General features: G+C 39.7%; 1 protein-coding gene across 3 annotated transcripts in view; it reads left to right on the forward strand.

Moving 5' to 3' along the window:
- The window catches only part of SPECC1 (sperm antigen with calponin homology and coiled-coil domains 1), an 89,148-nt gene that overhangs the window by 53,191 nt on the left and 19,839 nt on the right, over positions 1–16,118 (forward strand). For 2 of the 3 annotated variants that reach the window (XM_074889825.1, XM_074889826.1), the window contains 5 exons: positions 5,577–5,722; positions 5,955–6,055; positions 7,342–7,423; positions 11,131–11,281; positions 12,230–12,332. In XM_074889825.1, the coding sequence (XP_074745926.1) occupies positions 5,577–5,722; positions 5,955–6,055; positions 7,342–7,423; positions 11,131–11,281; positions 12,230–12,332 (583 nt within the window). Of the gene's footprint in view, positions 1–1,176; positions 2,480–5,576; positions 5,723–5,954; positions 6,056–7,341; positions 7,424–11,130; positions 11,282–12,229; positions 12,333–16,118 lie in introns of those variants that run through there. The other variant, XM_074889827.1, reaches the window with a different exon arrangement.

The raw sequence follows: 16,118 nt of genomic DNA on the forward strand, positions 1-16,118 counted from the left end.
GTTTTGTAGCTGGTTTAGGATCATATATTTAAGTGATGAAAAAAATATGCTAAATTGGGTTTGTAACACAAAGGAACAAAGTTATTGCTGAAAGTACCCAAATTATGGACAGCTCTTTTTGACTTCATTACACACCCATTTCCAAGCCTTTCTGGCAATAGATTGTTTAGCAGCAGTGAAAGTTTCAAGGTCTTGCTTTGACTCCTTCCCTTCAAGTTCTCAAAATGATTTTGGCACTATAACATTATGTGCCTTGAGCCAAGAACATGGAGGGAAGACAGTTGGGCTGGAAGTAGTACTCAGAAAACAGAGAAATTATATCTGTAATTAAATGAGCGACTTCTTAGAATAATAAAAAAATTTAAGCAATCTTCAGATGGAAGCCTAAAGTGAAGATTGTGATGTATCCCACTAATTTGCTTCTGTTCTTCCTCCTAAAGTCTCAGATGCCACAGCATGGCAGTGTTACATGCTTTTTCTCCTGGAAATAAGCTTGTACTCCATGTGTATTAAACCCTGCTGTCAGTCTGTATGTGCTGATGTGCTGCTCGTTTGTGCCTGTGTTCTGCAGCTGTTCTGTCTTACAGAGGTTTGATAGTTCATACTGCTCTCACTGAAAGTAAGCAAACTAGAATGTCAGAGCAGGGTCCTTGAAGTATTGTTTGTCTGCTGTAGTTAGTGACTCTGAGGAGTTGGTTTTCTGTGTCACTGTTTGGTGGGGTTTTTTTAACACTGGATGGAGATTATTCCATCCCCTTTGGTATGAGGACCCTGAAACAGAAACTCTGAGGTAGAGCAACTCTAGTTGTCTGAACAGGTTCATGTACCCATTTTGAATGAATAGTCTTAAATAGTTAGGAGAGGAAAGCCAGGAACACTACCATCCCTGTCCTTTGAAATTGGTTTCCTGGCTTTAAATACTTAATTTCTTCCTATCTGAGCAACATGGATTTTTTTTTTTTCTACTTTGTATTGTTTGCTCATCACGTCCCAAAGCTGAGTTAGTGGAGTGTTAAGGCACTCCTTCAACTCTCCTAGCAACACCATCAGTATTTTCCCCTTTCCCCTTTATTTAGTGATGATGAGATGATTAACTGTAAAATAGAGCACTGTACCTCAGGATGGGCATTGTATTGCTTCTTCTAACTTCTCTGATTGTTGTCTGTATCTCCATAGGTGCCTGATCTCTACCAGCTAACACAGCCCTGAATGGATGCATAGCCAGGCCTGTGAGACACTTCAGGACATACCTTCAACTTGCAGCTGAAAAAGGGAAGTTTCAATTTGAGAAAGCACCTCCAGTTTTTTATTGCCCTGCAAAAGTCAAGTGTATCGCAAAGTGTGAATGCTGCTCAGGTCCACCTCCTCCCCATGGGCAAGAGCCTATTTCTTTGTTTCAGAAGGCTTCTCTCTTCAGAAGACTCCGTGAGGCGGAAAAAGTTCTGAATTAATCTAGAGCCAACTAGGCCATAAGAAGTAATCACAGAGATTTGGGGAACTGAGGGCTTTTTTTGAGGGATGGGGGTATTTTCCCTGAAACAGAAATTCAAACATGCCATTTTAAGCTTAAGCAAAAAATAAAACTGAGTGTGTATGTCTAATTTGTGAAATTTAATGCACATACACATTATGAGTTCTCTATATAGTATTATGTTCATGGATCTATCTCTTTGTGTCTAAATCCATGTATGCATACAGATCAGTATGTATACATACATACACAAACTCAAGCGATAGGTTACTGAAATCCAGCAGGAAAACTGAGTAGAAACATGAAGTTATTTATTCAGTATGAGCTGCTTTAATGGTTTCAGATTTTTAATACTGTATTGACAAGGCACTCGCCACTGGGTGGCATGTCTGACTCAGTGTGTGTCAGGGAGCGGGGTGGTGCCCAAGGAGCATTTCCTGCTATGACTTGCACAGAGAATGTCCCATGTGAGGTTTGTCCTGGCTGTGAGAATTGCAGATGGAGAGATTGGAAGGAAAAGAAATTAATCTATCAAGCCCCGAGTAAATATACTCTCAGAAAGGAGTCTTTCTCATGCCCTTAACTCAGGTGAAGTATATGATGATCAGGGAGAACTTGCTGAAGTTCAGCTTTGCAACTGGAGACACCTGGAGAGAGCTTTACTTGGATGCTAAGGAGAAACTCAGAAGTCACCATCTCTACCAGGAGATCATCAGGATTCATTCCAGGACTGGAATTTCATGCTTTGGCTGTGGGATTCCCATCCTTTCCTTCTGGATGTGAAGACCTAGCAAAGGGCCTGGTCTCGGAGCAGGCTGAGCTAGTAGAGAATTCTGCGGGATGTCCTGGCTTGGGCATGGCCTTCGCCTTTGTGCCGTGCTACTGGAGTGTATGCATATATGCACACTTCTGTTGCCTTTCTTTTCTGTGCTGGCAGCTGTCGAATGTTGGTTTTTATGTTTAAGAAATATATATTGAAGTGCCAAATAAATGTTTAAGTGTCTGGAATTGTCTGCTGCCTGCCCTTGGCCTCTCTTCTGTTCTGTGCATCAGTAGCTGTGTGTCTCTTCTTTGTATCCCTTGGAGTTCAGGAGGATTCACAACAACAACAGGAACCGTGTCAAGAGTGCAGTGCAGGGTAATTATATCTGAAAACATGGTTCTGTGGTCCTAGGCCACCTGTAACAAAGAAGTCATCAGAACAGATTAAAAATTTCACAAACACATAAAGGCTGCTGTTGCCAAAATCTATACATTAAGCACAGAAAGACTTGCACCTTGTTGGTGGTCTGTTATCCATGTATTCCAAACCTAGAAAACAAGGAGACTAACTCTTGCCATTAGAAAAAAGCTCACTGCATCTACTTCTCTCACCAATGAATGAATGACACTAGGCAGTGGTTTTGTGAAAAGAACTGCACGTTTTAATTCCTTTGTGGCGAGTGCTCTGCTTCCTCCTGGAGCTGCTCCACTTAAGCCAGCTGCACTCGCAGCATTTATCTATGTAAACCATTCATTCTTGTTTCAAGGAATGCATACAGCAGTAGATGACACTGTTCAAATCCATCCTTTCTGTAGCAGAGCTTGTTTAGTCTTCTTGGATGGTCTAAGCTATACTAAGCTGAATAAATTCTGTTCACAAGGAGTCATTTTTGGTTTGAAGTTATGGCTTGTCATTAATCTTTCTCTAAGTCATGTTATCCTATACTGTCCTCCTGAATTAGCTTGCTACTGCAAGTTAAAGTCTTACTCCTCTGCTTTTCTATTAAGAAACCCATATATGTACACATACATGCCATCTCCTTATCCTACAGATTTTTCTCTTTAAAAATGGCAGGTACTCGCCAAGTTTCATAACTCTCCATTGCTTGTTGGCTGGCATGTGTGGGTTTAGTTGAAGCAAATAGGTCTCAGCACTATTCCTACCTTCCGTGCCAAGGTTTGCATTATGAGAGGCCTCAGTTTTCTGATGTGATTGTGTTTAAGAGGTTGTTTCAGGGTGCATTAGAAGCCTATTACAAATATACGGACTTAAGATTACAGGAAGCATCCTAACAAAATTGGAACCGGTAGTAGCTCTGGCACTTGAATCTTCATAATTACTCTGTACAATGACAGAATAATGGCATGTGATTTCTCAGTGGACTCTTCTGTGGCACGGCATAGGGACTGCTCTAGTTACTCTGACTTTATTTAATGTGTTTGCATCCTTTTGCAAAGGCTAGACTGAGGAGACTAGTCTGTGAGGTTTGAGCTGTTCTCAGAGTTAAATCCTAACCAATGAAGTGATGGCTGCCTAGTACCTCTGGCTTGCTTTATTCTCAAGATTTGTCAGTTGGCCTTTCTGATAATACTCCACAAACCTGAAAGTGTAACAGATTGTGTTGGGTGGCTAGGTATCTTGAGGCAGAAATCTGTCCTTCCTCCATACTTTACTAGAAGCAGGACTCCTTTAGCTTTCATGGTTTTGTATAACTGAAGTGTAGATGCTATCACCTGTTGATTTGTTGTTTATGCTTTATGAAGCCACAGAAGAAAATGTGAAGGGTAGAACTTAAAGTTAGTCAGCAAAACACTGGCTCCCTCAGAGCACAGTGAATTTTATCCAATCTGCCTTTCTTCCTTATTGGATTAAATGGAGAATGGAACTGAAATGGCTTTTTCTCTAGCCATCTGCCTCTGCAGGCTTCCCTGGCATACAAAGAGCTTGAATGAATTAGCAGAGAAATAGCCAATGTCTGCTTAAAGACAGCACCTCCTTAAGCTCTGCCAGAAATAGAAACATGAGTCATTTATTTTCTTATCCATTGACACCCTTTAGCCCCTTGCATTTTGTAGACTGTGATACCGAAAGGGAAAGAAAAAGACTCTGATTTCTATTTTTAGCACAACAGAAGTTGTTCAACCCCATAGGCACATTCTGGATGGAGTCCTCCAGCCTTCTTAAGAAATAATTTGAAGTTTTGTGTTCATGTAGCTCTTGGGATCTACTGTACTTCAAAGTAGGGAAGAGCGATGATACCTCAGAACCTGTAGATCAGCCTGCATTTCTTAAGCAGCCAGGAGATCAGGAGAGTAACATATAAATACTCTCTTTTTAAGTGACTAGACGTTGTTATCTAATTGCAGCTTTCCTAAACTAAAGCTAGGTAATTACACTCGAAGTCTACCTGAGAACTACTGGGTAAGTACAGCATCAGTGCTAAGCAATGTCAGCCAGATCTGTAAAATGCATAACTAGAAGCAACAGTTACACTGTATGGTTGCATTTGCTGTTTAACACAGCTGTGGACTTTCTTTTACTAACTCTTAAGTCCAGTACCTACCCTTGACTTCAGAATTTTGTTTCGATGGAGTAACTTAATGACCCTTCCTGTTAAAATATGAGCCTTATTTCTATTTTGGATTTGTCTGTCTTCATTCCAGCCATTGAATTTTGGTATTCTTGTGTTTGCTAGGATGAAGCACCTAACAGTTTTATTCTTCATATAACTCCTTATGGATTGTGGTTGAGGGTTTACTTGTTCAGCAGATGTTGTTGATAAGCTGTAAGAGGTTTCTAAAGTTTTTCATTGTGGAGTATATTTTTGGGTTTAATTTCTATGGCTCTTACCTGAACCCTGTCCAATTACTTATTTTCAATTATGGCGTTTTAACTGATAACAATTACTCCAGCAGTGGTCACACCAATTAAAAACATAGAGTGTAAAATAACATCTTTCTCTTTGGTAACTTTCCTCATACACTGAGGACCACGGTAGTTCCTTGGCCCCTGTGCTGTATTGAAAGCCCATCTTCAGGTAATTATTGACGATCACTCACAAGTCACATCAAATTGCTTTTCTATGATAATCTTCCATCCTATGTGAGGATGGGAAAAGGGGAGGATATGGTTAACAACGCAGAAATGTTTTTTAGACTCAGTGATTTAATGTTTGCCAGGCACTCCGAGAAAAAGACATGAACATTCTAATGAGTGGTCCATGTTCTGGGTATTACAATAAAAGATGTGCATCGTTGGATTTGCCTTACTACATGTAAAGACCTTTAATCTCTGCTTGCACTTCCTGTTGCCCCTGACTTTGATCTGGTTTCTGCTTTGCAGGCTGACAGCTGAAGAGGTAGAATCTCTAGAGGCAGATACAACCAACCGCTGGCAAGGAGTCTGCATTAGCAGAACATCTCCCACACCATCAGAATCTGCAGCCACTGTGAAGTCACTGATAAAATCATTTGACTTAGGATGCTCAGGTATTTGAAAACTGTATATTGTGGTAAAAAATTTTTCTAGCACTGAGCAGGTAATTTTTGCCATTTTATGCTGCTTTTTGCTTCTTAATTTCTGTCAGTGCTTAATTTTCTGTCAGTGCTTGGTACATAAATATGATGTGTGGAATGTCACTAAGCCAGTGGTTCCCTGTTCTGACAAGAGGGAGATAGTTGGGTTTTTGAAATTCAAATGTTTCCACTTTCTTCCTTGCAGGTAGCACTGGTCAAAATATCACGGTTCACAAGGTCCCCAGGAGCCCTCTAAGTGGAATTCCAGTGAGGACAGCCCCAGCAGCTGCTGTTTCCCCCATGCAGGTACGAGGAGCTCTTTCCATCCTTGTAGTTTTAAAATGGGTAGATACAGTGTTTGCTACAGCATGACGTAGCTTCGGCATCCCACCATGCATATGTAGACAAGGGGAAGGGGAAACTCATCTGTTTATTTGCTGTGAAACATCAAATGCTGTAGTACTAACAAAAAGGATCAAAGTGAGTTTGTCTTTGACTTCAGCTTAGAGGTCTCAGTGGACGGATGTGAACTCTTTGGAATACAGTTCTGAACTTTAATCACTGTTGACTAGAAAATAGGTTGCGATTATTGGGAGTGAGTTAGAAGAAACATCAAGCTAAACTAGGTAGCTGGCACGTGAATTGAGAGACATGGGATAAGTTTCGAAGATGTATGCTCCCAGTTATCCAGGAAGTTCATACAGTGCTGAATGAAGGGCTCTTACAGGTTGGGTTTTTTCCTACTGAAGCATAACTGCTCTGGAAGATAGTACTTCTTATGTCGCTGCACCAGTTAACTTTCTGTTAGCAGTTTTCAAATCTGTGGTGCAATGTTATTGGAAATACTGCTTTTGTGAACGATGGAGAAACAAATGCACTGTGCTTGCTCATTTCCACATATGCTGAAGGTGGCATACCATCAGGCTGCTAACCTTTCTAGGCTAGAGAAGCCATTGTATGTTTTTGGACTAGGCGGTCACTGGAATTACAACAGGAAATTCCCCTCTGAATCCAGGTAAAAAACAGCTGCAAGGCTAGAGCGTTTAGGTGAGTGTTGTGAAGAATCAGATGACTTTGAAAGACTACTTAACAAATGTGTGAGCACATTTCCTTCAAAAAATCAGCAAATGAGGTTTAAAAAATGGGATTAAACAGAGGTCTGGGAGCCTATTAATGCCTGATTGAGGGGGTATTAATGCTGAAAACTGATGATGGGGCTGCAGAGACAAGAATCCTTCAGATTTATGACTCAGGGTGCTGGGGACAGAGGCAGGGTTAGGAACACGCATTCTTACTTTAGGTTTGTGACACTAGATTATATTTGGTAAGAGAAAATGTGGTCCAAATAGAAATGTGAAATAGTTCAGGAACCAATATATTACCAGATAAAAATATGGTCCCTTTGTCCTTTTATTTTTCACAACCATTTATCCAGCTCTAGGTCAGCTGATACCTTGTTGAAAGGTTTCTGTATCCCAGCACCTGCTTTGTGATCTTGAGACAGCAAAAACATCTCTTCTTTCTGCTTGCCCATTTAAACATGATGGCTAGGGGTTTTTTAATTATCTTTTGTACATTTCTTTGTTTCGCAGAGACATTCTGTTTATAGTAATGCCAAGCCAGCCAGCAAGGGTGTTGCCAGACACACAGATCTTTCAGACCTTCCACTTGCAGGTAAGTTGCTGTAAATGTGCAAATGTTGCCTCTCTTTACTAGCAAAAGCTTGTCTTTAACTCTTGGCCTTTGCCTGGGCCACTTTTCATCTTCTCGTATGGTCAAAGGAAATATGAAGAAGTGTCTTCAGAGTCTTTGTTTTAGAGAGCTTATTAATCTTGTCATGTTTCCATTCCCATCTTGATCATAGCCTTAGAAAACTAAAAAATAGCTGATTTATTATGGTTTGCCAATACAAACTTGCCGCCTTTATTCCAAAGTATCTGTGGCACCTCTCTAATCCATGCTGTGGAACTGGAGAGGATTGGATTTTGTTCAATGTGTACATATCTGGAACAAGTCCAAAGCACTGTCTTTTGAGGGTTTATTTGTTTTTAAATTGAGCTTCATTTGAAATACATCAAACATTTCAGATACCAATGTGACTGTTTTAGGAGCAGTCTTATTTGGGCTTGAAATAGTTTGTTTTGAGAGTTCTCAAGAGATGCATTTGTTTTTATTTCACACTTTGCTTTTGTTCTCTTGTCATTTAATATTCTTTTCTACCAGTGTTTGTTTCCCATTTTCTCTAGGGCCCTTTATTTTGATTATCTAGTCCTGAATGTAGTTGTTGCATTGGAATCAAAGCTAGTAACAACAGATTATTGAAATTTTAAGGACAGATGAAATATTATATTCCTGTAGTGAAACCTCAGTGAAACTGCAGGGAGTGACAAAAAAAATCAATCATAACTTCTTCATTGGTAGGCTGGATTTTCTGCAATAGGTTGCTAGTACAGGAGAGAAATTAGAACCTGTCTTCATTTTTAGACTCTTCAGATAATCTGCTAAACTTCTCCTTCCATCATTCAAAGATTAAGAGATACTGGATCTGAACAGCAAAAATATGTTATAGAGTAGTTGGCAGCATAAACAAGTAACATCTTGTCTATGCTACTGGCTTCTCTTTTGCAGGACTAAATGCTAAGCAAGCAGAAGTTATCAGTGGAACAGACAGAGTTTACTTACTTGTATCAGTTGGTTTCCAGAAAATGTCTTGCATGAGAGTATACAGTGATCCTAAAGAGAACATAGGACCTCTTTTATCTCTACCTGTTTACTGTAGAGTGAAGAAATCTGTCAACTGTGTAATATAATGCCAGTCCTTAATATGCCACTTCAGGCCATGGATTACTGTTATTACCCTAGACAGTTGTTCTGTGAAAATCTGTTGAAATCAACAGATATTTTATTAGCCATTGTATGGTAAAAATTTATGGTTGCTTATCTAACAAGTTCCTATATTTACCGCTTCTCTTTGTACCTGGGCTTAATTTAGTTCCAATAATCCATAGCAAAGGCTTACTCACTATAAAGTTGTAATAGCTCTGGTTCCAATCTAAATAATCCTAGAAGGCAGTTGATCCAAGCCCTATCCAAACAACACTGAATTAAAAAATATCCCCAAGGAAATTGAGTGAAGTAGTCTCCATAATAATAATCTTCTGGCTGATTCCATCTGACCAGTATCACAGCAGGGTTCAGTGATGTCCTTAATGTGACCCAAATGTTACATCGTTGGAGAGGAGAATGGATTACTTCGCAGAGAGAGCTGATCTTTGGCTATGATCTTTTCATTTAGAGTCAGAGGTTTACTGGTTCTGTCCTGGAGTTTCTAGCAGCCAGAAATAAGTCAAAGGAAGTATATTACTCATGCAAGTGAGACTCAAAGTACAAAACTGGATACTGTTAACCTGCACCACTTCAGGCACTAGTGTATAATTCAAACCGGTAACCACAAAGCTTCTTTAAATAGTGCAAATAGATAGTGCTAGCAGAATGTGATTTTCCTTAATCATGTTGCATATTTTTCATACGATTATTATCCTGTTTCTCTTTCCAAATGGCTCCTAATATGCCCTTGTCTTGTCCCTATTTTTTTTTCCAGCTAGATACTTTAATAGCCTTTATACCTGTCTGGGATCCTTCCTTCTTGTTCCTTTTACTGTAGAATGCATAAACACATCCTGAATGATTGGCACAGCACTTCCTAATTAGATCATTCCATTAGCCAATCCAGTTATGTTAATGACAATTTCACAGTGCTTTTTTTTTGATGATCCTTATAAACTAGTGAGAAACATACACTCCTTTTCACAATTCAGTGAATCTGAATCCGTTTGGATTTTGTTAGTTGATGTGCCTTTTGCAGTAGATCTGTTTCTCTAAGCAGAATATTCTTAAGTTTAAAATGGTCCCAAGAATCATGCCTGTCTGATTGCTGTGGCTATTTAAATTGGAGGCAATTCCCCATAAATCTAGTATAATGAGGAGCTAGAAGAGTCATACACATTTGCCATATATAGTGGAAAACCAACAAAAATACTTTTTAAATGTATGCTGTGTGCTATTTCTTGCTTGTTATGAATTGATGGTGCACACAAAGAAAGGACAGGTGAGTGGAAGGAAGGGTGACCCTGACTGAGCAAGGTGTATGCAATCCAATGCAACAAAGCTCTGCCAACAGCCAAGTTACTGGAAATGAGACTGGGACTGGATGCTGGCCTTTTCTATCTGGACTTCTTAACAGATAGGAACTTAGCAGCCCTTTATGCTGTGGAAAGAAGGTACAGAAATGCCTATAGCTTTCAGCAGCCTCAAATGTTGATGTAGTCTTACGAAAGTCAGGAGCCAAAGCAAGGGCAGCTGCATGCCTGTTGGAAGGATGTGTTTATCTGGCAGCTGCTGATACACACACCCCAGTTACTGCTGAGAAGTTTAGGACTGATTCAGTGATACTAGTCTTTGCTGAAGCTGAGATAAGAAGGAATTCACACCTCTAGGTGATATGGCATTAATTGATAATTAACATAGGGAGGTAACTGAAAAGGAGGAGGAAGGAGTTGTGTTCCACATTGAGTTGATTTCTGATAACAGTTCATAACATGCTGGCCATAGATCCTGGCTTGTTGACTGTTTGTCTACAGAACCGAAGCAGCCAACTTTCCCACTCTACCTCATGACTGACGTGCACAGGGAGATAATTTGATTTCTATGATTTCTCTGGCTTCTCTTCAAAAACCTATCAACGTTGGATTCTATGGCTACTAATTCTGTTAATTTTATTTAATTTATATATATATATACACATACACATATATAAATATATATCATAAAATATATAAAGTAATATGTGTAATAAAAGTATAGATGGATCTGCTGTGAATATATTGAGACTTCCAAAGTTCTGTCAGATAGCATGCCAAGCATCATGTGATAAGTGCCTTCTACTGCTGCCTTGAGCTGGGTTGTATTCAGAAGACAAGAGGCTTTCTTGTTGCAAGTCTGCTAATGGCAGAAACGAAATTATTGTACTAGGGCTGATCAGTCATCTGGTGAAGATATCTGACGATTAGCTTTTGAACCTTTAAGACTGTAGATTTTGGTATTTCCCCTCATTCACCTGAGGCCCCTACCCCCCAGCAGGAGTATCAATCACAGGAAACCAGGCAGTCTGTACTGTTGAAATCATCAAAGCCATTCCTTGTTATGATCACCTCTAATCTGCTCAAGGTTTCCTAGCCCCATGTGTGTTTAATGAACAAATGAGTACATTTGTTTAGAATCAAAACAAGAGACTACATATTGTGTGCAGGGTGGCAGGACAGTGATTAATCAAATTCCTCAGACTGCAAGCTGACAGCTTTTTTTTTTTTTCATTCCCACAGACCTTCTGAAGGGGAGAAATGAAGAGATGAAACCAGACCATTACCTCCGTAAAAGCCCTTCCCTGGAATCCCTGAGCAAACCCCCTATGGCCTTCAGCAGCAGAATGCTTACCTCTACCCCCAGCAGCTTGAAACCCCAAAGTAAACTCAGGTACCAACCCAGTTGCTTGGGAAAAACAGCACACTGAAAAGATTGACAGCATTACCTGGCACCAAGATGAATGTGGACCCCTGTCTCCAGTGGAAACCCTGCTGACTAGTCTGTCCAGTTCGGAATTACCAGGCTCTGTCAGATCCAGATATCAAAATTCAGATTATAATAACCACAATTATCTGTAAGATGAGCAATCATAATGAAATGAGGATAGCAAGCTTTCAGGAGCCACCAAGTTGTATACAAGAATTCCATCATGTTTACGAGTGGTCAACCCTCATTATCTTACTGTAGCTTTGAGTGTTATGGTGAGTTAAAAACTAAAAGCTTTGAGGTCTAAGGGAAAGCTGGACACATAATTTTCTTCTGTCTTGCGAAAAAAACGTATGTGTTTTTCTCTGATCTCCTCCATTATTTCCAACAGTAGAAACTGTAGAGTGGACATAATGCAGGTGTTTTGGTTGTTGGCCTTTAACTGTCCTCTAGGCCTTGTCTGCAATACAGCTTCTAGATTCCTAATTTATTCAAGAACTTGTTCTGTAGCAGCTCAATTGGATGTGAATTTGTGTTACAGATTCTTTAGATAGTTTCTTTCAATTCTACACCCTAAATCCTACTTTTCAATACATAAAGCAAAGAGGTTACTTAAAAATTTTATAAGTAAAGCTGATGAAAATAATAGCAGAAATGCTGGGTTAACACATGCCATTGAATATCTATAGGCTGCTGTTTCTTCAGCTCTTTGTATGCAGTGACACCAACTGAATTTGTCTCATCTAAAGGCAAATATAGAACACAAGCTCTGAAAGCTATTGCAGTTTGGTTTACGTTTAGGTTCTGTGCTGCCATTCTACTTTGTCATACAGATATTATTTACACACTGGTAAAAAAATAAGAGACTTCAAGCCTATTTATCTTGTTCTCTGTTATGCTTCCCTGGATTAGTGTGGAGAGAAAGGACCCACTGGCAGCCCTGGCTCGGGAGTATGGTGGTTCAAAGAGGAATGCTCTGTTGAAATGGTGCCAAAAGAAGACTGAAGGTTACCAGGTGAGGGAATAGGTGCATTCTTACTTTTCTCTGTAGAATAATTTATCAGTTTCCTATAGGTCTGCAGTAAGCAGTGACACTTCAAAGAAGTATGTGTATCTCAGTCTGCTGATTTTTGCATGTTTACTTCTACTAGTTGTTTCCATGCTCTTCCTTCAGATTTCTCTAACACTGCAGTCCCCAATATTACATTGTCATAAGTAATTTGTATACAAAACCCAAAACAGTCGCTGATGGTGAGACACAGTGTGTATCCACAACAGCTTCAATTTGGCGACAATTTTTGAGATTACATTCTGGTATTTTTTTCTATAGGCTTCTGTGGGCGATGTGCTATTGTGAGAGGGTTTTTTATTGGTCATTTCTGTAAAACCAAAGAAATATTTCTTTGTGTGGCCTTGACCAAATGAAGTTTGCAGCTTGGGGCCCCACTCTTTCTAATCTGCTGCAGTTTAATGGGATTTTACAAAGCAAATTTTGACTGCTTGAGAATGTCTTACTACTTTGCAGAGTGATTTTCTCTGTTAAACAGGCATAATGATTTGTGTGCTTATCAAACCCTGGCTAGTGTTTGTATGCAGTTGAGTTAGGCCTTTGGTTCTACTTGTAGCTGAGCTGTAGAAGGCAATTATAGACAACAGTTCATCCTGCGATATATGCTGGGTGTGCAGGATAGTCTTAGTTTGATATAATATTCCGATTTTTCTTTCTTAAGAATAATATTGTTTGTTACTTAGAGCAGAAGACAAAAGCAGTTATCACCACATGATATGCACCCTGGAGCAAGTCTTTAATAAAAGCAGAGTCCATCTTTTAAAGTAAATAATAAAATATTTTTTTTCTTCATAACCAGCTCTTTATGAAGCATTAGCTGCAGGGTGCAGGAGTTTGGAAGAAAAGACGGTAGCTTTCCTTTTAAGTAAACTGATCTATAAAGGCTTGAGTTGTTTCTTAGCACTGGCATATTCATCGGACTTGCACCAGTTTTACAGAAGGACAGGCATCAGAGAAAGCTCTTGACTTTAGACACACCTTAGGAAGTCAAGGTTAGTGTTTAGCCTCCAGTTCTGATACTGCCTAAAAGGCTACAGTGCTTTCCCCTGAAATTGTATGCTCTGTGTTGTGTTGATTTATTCTATATCTCATCTACTAAAATTCTCCTGGTCTTGGATCTGAAATTGTGGGGGAACATTCCCATTCAGTCCTCAGAAAATGATTCATGAAACATAACTTTTCCAAGTCTAACTCTGTTCAGCCAGCAAACCCATCTCTTGAATAATGCTTTCTGCTGACAGTGTTGCCCTTTTTTGTTCCAAATGGCACATATGGTGACCTTCCTCCATTTCTGTTACAGCAGTCTAACTCTGAGTTCACTGTTAGAAGTGTTCCCTGAGAGTCAGCCTGTAGTTTTCTTTCTCTGATTACACTCAAGTTGGACTAAATGCATTGCTTTTAGAAATTAATGTGTCGCTTTGCAATATAGAGTCCTGTCCTGATTCTGTAGGTACCAAACTTGGCACCAAGAGTGACAAGTACTCCCTCCATGATAGAATAGAAGAGGAGTTTTGTTTTTCTCTGCTGAACCCAAGTAGTGGAGCTGTGTATCAGATAGCAGGCCACCCAGGAGGTATGCAAGACAATCTGGGTCTATTTGTTTTTCCTTTTAGTATTAGTCTCTGGAGGGAAGTATGTCCATGCTTCAGAGGACAGTGGAAGGCTTTGCTTTATATATGGCTGCTGGAGTGTTGTTGCTATGTGACTGTCCAGATGATGTTTCAGAAAAAACTCTGTCAATTTGGTTCCTGCTCTGACGAGCCTCTTGTTCTGTTCATGGCTGTCCTCAGTTGCTACTCCTTCTAAAGCAGCAGAATGAGTTTTCAGCAGTTTTTGAGAACAAGCAGGTAAAGCACTGACAAACACTGCATAATCCAGGAGAGTCTGAGAAGTGCAGACTGATGTGGTGGGGGGCCTTATTACCCAGAGTGGAAGATCTCAGAGCAGAAATTAAAGTCAGATGAACCAAAGGACAAACATGGTATTGATTTATGGTGAGAATCTTGCCCCTCTGTCTTCACTGCTTCATTTAGAGGCATTATCTCTTGGACATTCTTCCTCAGATTCTCATTCCCATTGCGCTCTTTGTGGTGCATTCACTAACTCTTCTTGAACTTGCTTTTCCCAGACCCTTGGACTCTTATGGTAAGGCTGATATTAAGCTCCACAGGGAGTTTTTATCATTCTTGAGTACAAAGAACTGGAGTGGAGTAACAAATGTCATCTTCCTTCCTGCCTTAGCCACTGCAATGGTGGGAATGAAGGAGTGAACTCCACCAAGCAGAACTCTGATGAAGTATGTGACTTCTTTTCCATAGGTAATACCCCTGTCTATGAGGCATCATCTGTGCAAATCCCTGTATGATCTGTCATGTTCTTTTAAACTTGAAGCCCAGAACCACAGATAACTTAGATGCAAAATGTTTTCAGCTTCATGACACAGTAGAATGAGAGAATAAAAGACTTGCTCCTTGGCTGCCTAACTTCTTTTTTCAGTGGCAAAATGTGCCACCTTTGAGGTTTAGTAACAGTTCCTGATCTGAGCTGGGGAGGAAGAGGGAGATTCCTTTCTGTTTAAACTATGGAGATACCAGATTTCATTAAAAAGTAAGAGCAAAATGAATTAGAATAACTGATACTGGCAGTAGCAGCTACTACCCATGTCCCAGATTCCCTGAGGAAAGCTGGATTAGTGACCTAGGAAGGGATCTGGGGATAAGACCTAGGGACCAGCACACAAGGCTCCACATTTTAAATGCTTTAATCCATACAATCCATAAATACTTTAATTATACTATAGATAGAAATTTATGTCCTGCTCCTGGCGTATGTCCTTGCATTGACTACAGTGGGAACATTCCCTGGCTTTGAACTTCAGCATGTTCCCCAGGAGGCAATCTCATAAAATGAGAGAGGGACACTGGAAGGAGTTGAGCAAAGTGCAACACAAATTAGTAGTCGCCTGGAGGGTTTTGTTTGTTTTTTAAAAAAAGAAATTGTATGAGTTCACAGTAACTGAGGGGAAACATGAAAGCATCTATGTTTCTCTAATCTGCTACGTCATTTCTAAGATCCCTATTTAAACAGTGATTTGATATCAAAAATATATGAATGCTAAGGAGAAAGAGTAGTTATTTAGAACATGAAAACAGAGTCACTAGAATGAAAATAAAGTGGAAGTTTAGTATAATGACTAGGAGAAAAGAATATGAAAGTGGGATTACATAAACTGTGGCATGATCAATCGTATGATTTCAGTTGTCATATTTCAATGCCTAGATGAATGTTACTGGCATTTTGGCCACCAGTTTTGAATAACTATGCAGGGGAGGTGCTAAAAGCACCTCAGCAGTAAAAAGAATTGTAGTGAAATAAGGCTTTGGGCTCAGTGGCTTTGCATAAGACTTCCTTGAGGAAAATCCCCAGCATAAAAGAAACAACCTTAATCTAATGTATGGTTCCCTATAAGAATTATGCACTGGCACATGATCTGTTTTGCCAGACATACATAGACTGTTTCTTCTGCTTCTCTGAATTTGTTGACATCATGGTGTATAATGTAGGATGATGAGATGACCAGACTTGAGAACTGCTTTTGTGGCTCTGGAACTCAATTACCACAAGTTCTTTAAACCACAAAGCCTGCTGAGAGTAAGTTATTTATGTTAAAATAGATTTTTTTCTGTTGTCTTGTGGTTGGTTTTTTTAATCTATTTAAAATGATTATACATC

This window comes from Strix uralensis, chromosome 20 (assembly GCF_047716275.1).
Source record: "Strix uralensis isolate ZFMK-TIS-50842 chromosome 20, bStrUra1, whole genome shotgun sequence".
In the NCBI taxonomy this organism is placed as follows: domain Eukaryota; kingdom Metazoa; phylum Chordata; class Aves; order Strigiformes; family Strigidae; genus Strix; species Strix uralensis.